This window comes from Bidens hawaiensis, unplaced genomic scaffold, assembly GCF_021521415.1.
Source record: "Bidens hawaiensis isolate Kalapana, Puna unplaced genomic scaffold, B.hawaiensis_p1.1 tig00041678_1, whole genome shotgun sequence".
Taxonomy (NCBI): domain Eukaryota; kingdom Viridiplantae; phylum Streptophyta; class Magnoliopsida; order Asterales; family Asteraceae; genus Bidens; species Bidens hawaiensis.
The window spans coordinates 117,151-126,899 of NW_027497378.1; the positions used below are offsets into that span (position 1 = coordinate 117,151).

At 36.8% G+C, this 9,749-nt stretch overlaps 1 protein-coding gene across 1 annotated transcript; it reads right to left on the reverse strand.

Moving 5' to 3' along the window:
- Nucleotides 1-422: 422 nt before the first annotated feature.
- Nucleotides 423-8,054, reverse strand: LOC143593107 (mediator of RNA polymerase II transcription subunit 33A-like). Its single transcript, XM_077072837.1, has 12 exons — nt 7,734-8,054; nt 6,005-6,115; nt 5,466-5,810; nt 5,064-5,371; nt 4,887-4,978; nt 3,971-4,319; nt 3,695-3,905; nt 3,497-3,611; nt 2,735-2,896; nt 1,996-2,644; nt 1,722-1,928; nt 423-1,633 (listed from the first exon to the last, which is right to left on the reverse strand). The coding sequence occupies exons 1-12, from the start codon at nt 8,009-8,011 to the stop codon at nt 543-545; spliced, it is 3,918 nt and encodes a 1,305-aa protein (XP_076928952.1). The 5' UTR covers nt 8,012-8,054; the 3' UTR covers nt 423-542.
- Between the last annotated feature and the right edge of the window lie 1,695 nt (nt 8,055-9,749).

Consider the following 9,749-nt stretch of genomic DNA (forward strand, 5'->3'; position numbering starts at 1 on the left):
AAAAATCAAAACTTCAGTTTTTGGTTTGGTTTTAGCCCAAACCGCACCACGCGCACCCCTATTACAATGGAAGAGTTACACATAAATAAAAACTCTCGTTTTCGTCTATACGGTTTGGTCACTTTTGCCAGTTCCGTCAAAAAAAAATAAAAAAATTAGCATTTGCGTCCAATACGTTAACCCTATCCAATTATTTCCGTTAAATCAGGGGTGTTTAGGTCTTTTTACTAAGGGTACAAGTTTTTACTCAAATAATGATTGCACAATATATTCCAAGCATACATGTATCCTGCTAAACTCTGTAAAATGTTTTTATTAAACTTTTTATACATTTTTTTATCCATTATAATCTAGCATACATATATTTCATATTTGCAGGGCTTTAGAATGCCCAGTAAACTCAAGATTTCTTTGGTCACACTGATAAGAAATAATGTACAGTTAAATTTGAAACGATAGATACACGAGAAGTTACAAAATGTTGTATCGAACCCAATACCTGAAACCGATTCTATACACCGAACGACGTACCGAACGCGCGACTACGACTCCCTTTGACAAATAAGTTCCGCAGCAGCACCCGTTGCACCAACACCGCCAGCTTCCAATAACTTAAGCGCGAGTTCATCTTCATTCCACTGCACCAACCCTTTACTCAATCTTTTCAAAACCTCTAAATCAACTTCCACTACCCAACTCGGCATACACCCCGCCATCAAGTTCACAAAGCCCGTCACGTAAGATCGCCAAGTAACCGGATCACAGCCGAGCGTTATCTTCCCGTTAAGTGCGCTCGCCAAAAACTCCATGTGGGACCCGAGAAACCTGGGACGCCACCTGGATCCTGACATGGACGAATCCACACCCCAAGCGAATGCACCACAAAAAACCGTGAAATACCCGAGAGCATACCCGGATAACATTGAAACCGGTCCACCGGGCCCACTTTCGTCTTGGTGAGCGGATATAAACCAAGACGGTAACGTCTCGTTTATTAAAGATTGAACTAAACCTTGACCGCCCGATATCCATAAAATCGACGCGCCTAACTGAGCTGCTAGTTTGACCTTGGTCAAACTTGCGGAAACCGAAACTTGTCCGTACTTTGTTTCGTTTTTCCCTTTAGGGGTTTTACCATTTGAAGCTATTTCTTTCACACATTGCATCAGTATTGAAAGAATATCTTCTCTAAGAAACATTATATCCCTAATGGACCGATAAACCCGTAAATATAGAAACCCAGGTGCCACGGCAGACATCTCCCCATACGAATTGGACCCAAACCCGTGCCCGAGAAGTGCCCCGACCCCACCATGGGCTGACACAAGAGAATTGTTCAGCCCGAGTGTGACAGTGAAGCAACTTTTAAGAAGCTGAGCTACCGCATGGTTATCGTGCAGGAAAACCGTACGTGAAGACGAAAAGACAAGAAAATCACTCCACTTTTTCGCCTTTTGAGTCCATAAAGAAGCCACGATCGGCGTGCAGGGCCACGGGCAACCGGCTGCAAGCGCCTCGAGTGCGGGTCCCGCGAGATTGAGAAATCGTTGTGATGCTGTGTCGAGTTTGTAGGTTATTGTGAGGCTTAAAAATGCAGCTAATGGCAGTGGAAGAGTAAATGGTGAACTTATTCCTGCAAGAAGAAACCAAGAAACCAAGAAAGTCAAAGGCTTTGACTTTCAGCAAAGAAAAGTCAAACATCAAGATTCTAAATGTGGAACCTGCAAACAGGCGCGGGACATTAACGTTTGTAGCAGCTAGAATGTTCTTAATATGTTCTTCAACAGTAGAAAGATTTGCAGCAGGACTCGGCCAATCGGTCCCGTTCATGCATACCGGTTTCCAGACACCGCGTGACACCTCAGCCGAGAAGTAACTTACAATGATTGCCAAAGATGCGGGAAGAAAGTCTGTCAAATCCTTAAGCCCTGCCAAATTCAGTTAAGTCAGTTAATTCGGTTACGGTGCAGTTAAGTCGGTTATTTGCTTACTAACCTGTACACAGTTCACGCGGAGATAATATGCCATGTGTGCAGGCAGTGAGAGCAGCATCAACAACAAATGGAACCGCTTCAAGAATGTCCCAAGCAGGCAATACGGGCCGTAACGAAGCATCTTCGGTTCCCGGGCCCGACGAGCTACTACTTTCCGACACGAAATCCATCGGTTGATTTCTGTTTATCTTTCTAAACATCATGTTTAACAGACTATCAACAATCTGATGAACCGGGGAACGAACGAGGCCCGAAAGTGTAGAAACCAAACACGCTTGATGTTGTCGGTACCACGCTTTTAGCTTCGGGAACGAGTCAACAAATATAGGATCCGGGCCCGATGTTTTCACCACTGCTGATAATCTCTTTCGGTTCCGGTCCACGTTACCACCCGAAGAAACCAACAATGAGTTCCTCATTAACAGAATGTATTCGGGAGTGAGTTGCGAGCCCACTGGAGGCACGTCCCCGAAACCATATTCAAGTGGCGGGTGGTTAAACCGCCAAAGCTTTAAAAGAAGTGCAAACGCGTTTGAAAACACGGCGTGTGCGGATATTTCTTCACCTGTGGTGAGAGTCCATGATATGTTTGGTACACATGATCCGAATACTTCACAGATTGGCATTAAAGAACCTGCAAGCGGCGGGACCTGCAAAACCCGAGCGCGTAATGAGTTTAAGTAACTAACTTGGCCAGTTTGTAGGTTTGGTTTTGGCCCGTTTGACAGGTGTGAACTTACGAGCCCGTGCAGAGAGAAGATCTGAACACAGTCGATAGGTGCTATACCGACAAGAAGAATGTTCAGCATGGGAGCGTAAGCTATAAGATGGCTGTCGTTTCCGGAATAATTTGCGGGTGGCGGAGGTGATAATAATCTGGTGATGAAGTATATTGTATGTTCCTGCATTTAACATGAATCTTTAGTCAATCCGCAGCGTTCAATCTTTCTGCCCGATTATAAAATAAAAAATGCATATAAACAAACAGGTCCTGTCAAAATAGACCGTTTTAAAAAAGTATCAATATGGTTCGGGCCAAAATGGGCCATTTTAAAAAAGTAGCAATTTGGTTTTCATTAAAACAGGCTGTTCGGAAAAAGTATCAATTTGGTTCGGGTCAAAATTGTCCATTTTACAAAAATATCACTTTGCTTTGGATCAAAGCGGGCCATTTATAAAAAGAAAGTAGCAACTTGGTTTGGGTCAAAACAGACAGTTTAAAAAATGTATCATTTTGTTTTGGGTCAAAACAGGCCATTTTAAAAAGGATCAATTTGATTCAGGTCAAAACGGGCCATTTTAAAAAAAGTATCAATTTTGGTTCAGATCAAAACGGGCTATTTTAAAAAGAATGTATAAACTTGGTTTCAGATCAAAACGGGCCATTTTTTGAAAAAGTATCAATGTGGTTCGGGTCAAAACAGATTCTGACCAAAACACAGGTTGAAGATGGCCATTTAAAGATAAAATATCTAAACGGGCCGGCTGCTACTTTAATATACCTGGACATTCCAACCTCGGATTAAAGAAGCCCCGCATAGAATAGTAGCAGCTGCAATTTTCTCATCATCGGACCCTTTAACCGCAATCTCAAACACCTTCTCAACCTCTGCTAAGCTTCCATTAAACCGATTAGCTTAAATTTAGTTACTTTTTCACCCACAAAATATTTAAATAATTTATGAAACTTATATTTATACCTTGAAGCCGGTTCAGAAACGAGAGCATTCACCATGACTGGAGTCAACAGTGCACCTTTCATAAACGTTGACCAGCCCGGGACCTGAGCTGGCATGCCATGCGGTATCTGGTTAAGATGACCTGCCACGTAACCGGGCCAGAAGTACGCTGACGTGTCCAACAGATTTCTTGCAATACAAGTCTCAACTATCAAATGGTGCAAGCTTCCAGCTGCAAATCAAGAACATAGTTTTAATATTTAGATAAACAAATTTTTCATTATGCATGTTACTTACATATATTATTTGCCATATCTTTCATGTTGACCAAGTCAAAGTATGCATTACTGCCAACATCAACTCCTGAAACAAACATTAATGCTTTTGCTGCAGCCTGATTGGCTGCAGGGATAGTTGACTGAGGTGGAGTCAACAGGCTCTGGTAATCACCCAAAATTTGTAAACTCGATACCAAATCACTTCGACGGCTTTCTTTCAAATTCTGTGCATTTTGGAAATATACATTATTTTGTGGCCCGTTTTCTTCGTCTTCAATTAGATCAGAAACCACTAGAGGTATTATAGACAATAACATGCTTAAACGAGTGTCCAAACGAGGCATAGGACCTTCAATGGGATCTCTTTCCTGAAAAATGAAAATTATAGATAAGAATTTTCATGTTATTAAACTATATTTTGTCAATATGCAATTTCCTATTTATAAGTTATAGCTTATAAGTCTTCTTGCAATTTTACTTTTTAGTTTATAGATTATTAATTTTGTTTATAGATTGTCTTATTTAAAATCAACCATTTCACACTATGCTTTAGTTATCTTTATTATGCAGCGCGTTTCGACCCGTACTTATTTTGGTTCCAAAACGTTCCGAGTCTTCTGACCCAACCCAAATTGACCATTTTCTTAAGATTGGCCCGTTCTGACCCGAACTCGCTCTGACCTGAACCAGATTGACTCTTTATGAAAATGGCCCATTTTGACCCGAACCAAATTGACCATTTTAAAACTGGCCCGTTCTGGCCCGAACCAAAGTGACCTTTTTCTACAAATGGCACATTCTCAAACCCGTTCTTCCGCGTAACCCTGCCTGACCCGACCCTCTCGTTTTGACAGGTATGAATAAAATTGATAAATAACAAAACTAATTTCTAGTTTAATAATAATAATAATAACTAAAGTGATGAGAGTCCCGACCCGTTGAACAAGGCGAAGAGCCGCCATCCAAAGACCGAGAAAACAGTCATGCCAACTGGTGCCATTTAAGGCTTGAAGAGCTTTTACAAGACCTGTAATAAGAGAAACATAAACTCTTATTCAACTAAATACAATATTTTTCATAAAAAGATATTAAAAATATATATATGCCGTTACTTGTGATGATCTCGATGGCACTTGTTGTATCAACTTGTGAACCATCCATTGCATCTTCAAGCGCAAGATCGATAGAAATCCATAAAGATGAACCACTAACTTTATGAGAAATACCCGCAGATGACGACGACATTATTGCACTAATTTCTTGCAAATAATTAGCTTTTTTCTCTTCTGACCCGATTTTATAATCATCGGATATTAACTGAAGCAAAATTTCCGGTGTCATTATTTTTGAATTTCTTAGTGATGAAGAGTTAACAGCAAGAACCTCTATATCCTGAATAAAACTCCTCCAATGTATTGGCCTAATAAAAATAAATTCAAAATAATATGATATAAAAAAATGGATGAGGTAGTTAATTAACTGTAACAAAAATTAGTAACTTTTAGATAACTAACATATTTCGGCGTGCCAAAAACAGAATCTTGGAAGTTGTCTTGTCTTGTAGGAAAAGCCCGATAAGCTCAACCGCCATAACTGTATTTCGACTTTGCATAATCTGTTGATATTCATTTCTTTTTACATCATAACTTCCAGAACCATCCAACTCCATATCTTGAGATACATTCCATTTAAACTTTCTTTCTTCGGTAAGTTCTAGAAGCCCCTCATCTTCTAGCGCCGCCTCGACTAACTGCCAAACAGTTGAAACTATGAACTCGAGTAATAAACTACCGGAATCAGTTACTTTGATGCCGAATATCTGAGAAAGATGGAGAATACTGTCTATTGAGTCCATGATCCTGCATTAACAAGTAGTTTATGACTTTATGTATAAGAAATAATACAAAATTACTTAAAATTGTAACTAACTTTTGTCAACCAACTTTTGACCATGTTGACTTTTTTGTATGGTGACATGAGTTGGTTAACAAAAAGACATATCTCACGAAATTATATTAACTTGTTGTGCAAGTAACGGTTTAAGAAGGCTTACACTTCATAATTATTGGATTCTACATGTGATTTGAGTTTAAAAGCATGTCTTTTAAGGAGCTCCATATATAACCGAAACGCTGCAGGTTGGGTGTGTCTCTTCGGAGTAACCCTGTTTAACATAAATCATAACAAGTATTGTGACATTATTTCATACAAATTAGAAATCATGTTTCTTAGCAAAATTTATGTATTTTAGCAAAAACATGAGAAGGTTAAACTGGTTAAATTAAACACTTTTGGTTTAGAGAGTAACAGAAAACTAAACTGATTTGATCTTAAATAAACACAGGAACCTAATTATTTGTTAGTGAGGTGACTCGAATATGGTATAAAGTATAATCCAGCAAATTTAAAAAGAATAATTTAGGTTATAAATTTATATGTACATCAATTAAAGGGGGCAAAAGTTTGTGATCATGTGAGTCAAACTGAGAATACAATTTGACTCTACAAAAAGAAACTCAATCTTGAAATGAAAGAAAAACACAGAAGATATAAATTATTTCAAGAACCCATGTAAAAGGGTTCAATCAAAAATGGAAATTTGTGTTCTTGAAGACTTTTCCATGTAGGGCCCACATAATGCAACTCCAACAACTCATACACAACGTTAAAATCAAGAAACCATAGTAGCAGGACAACTTCAAGGCTCAAAACAGATAACCCATGAGAAGATCATCAAGAAACAAAGTAAAAATGAAATCTTTTAATAAAAATGGAATCTTTTTTTGGTAGAAATAATCAAGAAACACATAAGAACAATCTTGAAAAGATTAAATGAAAAAACCAAATCCCCATTATTAAAAATTGAATCTTTTTTTTGGTAGAAATAATCAAGAAACACATAAGAAGTAAGAACAATCTTAAAACATTAAACTAAAAACCCTAATCCCCATTAATAAAATGGTATAAATAATCAAGAATCACATAAGAACAATCTTGAATACATCACACTAATAACCCTAATATCCATTATAAAAAATGGAATCATTTTTTAGTAGAAATAATCAAGAAACACATAAGAACAATCTTGAAAACATCACACTAAGAACCCTAATCCCCATTATTAAAAATGGAATCATTGTTTTAGTAGAAATAATCAAGAAACACATAAGAACAATCTTGAAAGTTGAAAACATTGAACCAAAAACCATAGTCCCGATTATTAAAAATGGAATCTTTTTTTTAGTATAATTAATCAAGAAACACATAAGAACAATCTTGAATACATCACACTAAGAACCCTAATCCCCATTATCAAAAATGGAATCTTTTTTTTTTTTATGAAAAAAATCAAGAAACACATAAGAACAATCTTGAAAACATTATATTAAAAACCCTAATCCTCATTAATAAAAATAGAATATTTTTGGGTATAATTAATCAAGAAACACATAAGAACAATCTTGAATACATCAAACTAAACATCCTAATCCCATTATCAAAAATGATATCTTTTTTGGGTGGAAATAATCAAGAAACACATAACAACAATCTTGAATACATCAAACTAAAAACCCTAGTCTCCATTATTAAAAATGGAACCTTTTTTGATGGAAATAATCAAGAAACACTAAATAACAATCTTAAAAACATTATATTAAAAACCCTAATCCCCATTAATAAAAATGGAATCTTTTTTAGGTAGAACTAATCAAGAACCACATAAGAACAATCTTGAAAGCATAAAACAAAAAACCCATGAAAGTAAAGTTGAGATCAAGAACCTTGTGGACAAAAGAGCAAGAACAAGCAAAGGTGGAACTATATTGGAGATCAAAGCTTTTTCTAGAAACTTCCAAGAAATGGGATTATTATTATCCCAACAAATGTGAGACACCAAAAGATTTGCTAATTCTGGTGAAGGAAGAGAGACACCAGCTGAGTTTAACTGAGAAGAAAGATGAACAGCCCATATTAATGGATCACTGCCTTTGTCTTGTGACTTCTTTGTTAACTCAAGAACATTGTCCCATAATCTTAGGGTCCCAATGGAAGCAGCCATAATGAACCTAATAAGTTGCTTATGTTTTATGTTTATGTGTTTTGTTTTGTGGTGAGAGAATGAAGTGAAGAGAGTGTGAGAAACAAGATTGGAAGCTATGATTTTTTTAGTCAAATTGGCAGACAAAAGTACTTGATTTTTAATGTTAAAAATGAGTAGAAAATGGTGTTTTAACAGAAAAATTGATACTTTGATGCTAATGCTACCATTAAACAACAGATTGGTTAAAATTTTTATATGATTTTATTCCTTAGAAAATTAGAAATATGGAAAACTACATATTAGCAAGTTATTAAAGTAAATGAGTCGGTGGTGGAATGGTAAGAAAAAGACTTTGTGTTCTATGTAACTTATGTTTGATACATAGCGTTCATCGGTTGTATCTTAAACTGAACGAGTTTTATCTCACCGCAGTGTCGTGTCTTCGGGCGAGTGTTCACGGGCGTTGGCCTTATATTAGGGTTTTCCCTGGATCGAAAGAAGAGTTGAATTTAATCAGTATCTCATTTGGAGAATTCATTTGCCAGTAAAAAATGGAAATTATTAAATTATTTTATTCCCTAACAACAAAGTGAAATAAATTAATAAGAAAATATTTAAGGGTATGGTTCGAACAGAGAGGTATGCATGTTTCGAATAATCAGGTTGAGTATCACCTGATACCAGTGTTGCAAAAATCCCGATTAGGCTAGTCGGCCAACTAATTTGTCAATGGTCAAATCCGGCCAAAATCACGATTAATCGACTTAGTCAGAGTTTTCTGGCGAGGTTTCGGCCAAAATAAGTGGTTTTCGACGAGATTTCGGCCATATTCAGCGGTTTCTAATGAGATTCCTACCAATTTCCGCCCAAAATGTATATGTGTATATATAAAGTCCGATCAAATAAATCATGATTAATCCCGATTAATTCTCATCCCACTACCCGACTAGCGAGCTTTACAACAGCGCTTGATACCAACCATCCCTAAGTTTTATAAACTTTCATTCACCATAATAAACTATATATTAATTAACTTGTAATTTTTCTTTTTTTTAGTATGTATTCCATTAATAGTAAATCTATGATGGAAAGTAAAGTGTTAGTATTGGGTTGGTGGAGGAGGAGAAGTGGAACTATAAAAACAGTCAGCATTGTTGTTTCTTCAAAATCAACTTTTTATTGCTTCATGGGCCCATCATCATTTTTCTTCACAAGTATTTGGTATGCCCTCTGAATCCCACCCCACCAACCCCACACTGCCCTACTTTTACATATTATACTTTTTTTTGGAAAAATTTTAATTTAACCATCTTTTATCTTGTATTCTTGTTACTCACATTTTTTTTTTCATTTTAACATCAAAAGTCCGAACATACGGGATCACCAGACAAACAAATCACTCTTTCTGTATTTCACCCGGAGAACAGAACACGGTGACAAAAGTCATGAAGGTACTACTGGACCAATTGGTTTTTGGTTTGTTAAGAACATTTTAATGGGCTGGAAGCCAAACCACCACACCATACAAGATTTTGTAGTTAAAGACTTTCGTCTTTTGACCTCTCTCCTTCACGCGACCTGTATGCCGACATCCATGGACTGAAGACCTCGAGTTACGGATGCTCTAATATGTCCGGTAGAGGTTAAAAGTGTCTCATGACTAGATCATCATAATTCTTCAGATTGCCTTTTATAAAATCAGACTTTAAAGTTAATAAGCTTTGTCTCATCTTAACCATTTGGGCTAGGAATCATT

What these genes read in the sequence shown, in the direction of transcription:
- LOC143593107 (XM_077072837.1), bottom strand. Translation starts at nt 8,011, where the DNA reads ATGGCTGCTTCCATTGGGACCCTAAGATTATGGGACAATGTTCTTGAG. An exon ending in AGATATGGCAAATAATATAT is followed by an intron (nt 3,906 to 3,970) that starts GTAAGTAACATG and finishes CTTGATTTGCAG; the next exon opens with CTGGAAGCTTGCACCATTTG. An exon ending in GTTTCTGAACCGGCTTCAAG is followed by an intron (nt 3,612 to 3,694) that starts GTATAAATATAA and finishes GTTTAATGGAAG; the next exon opens with CTTAGCAGAGGTTGAGAAGG.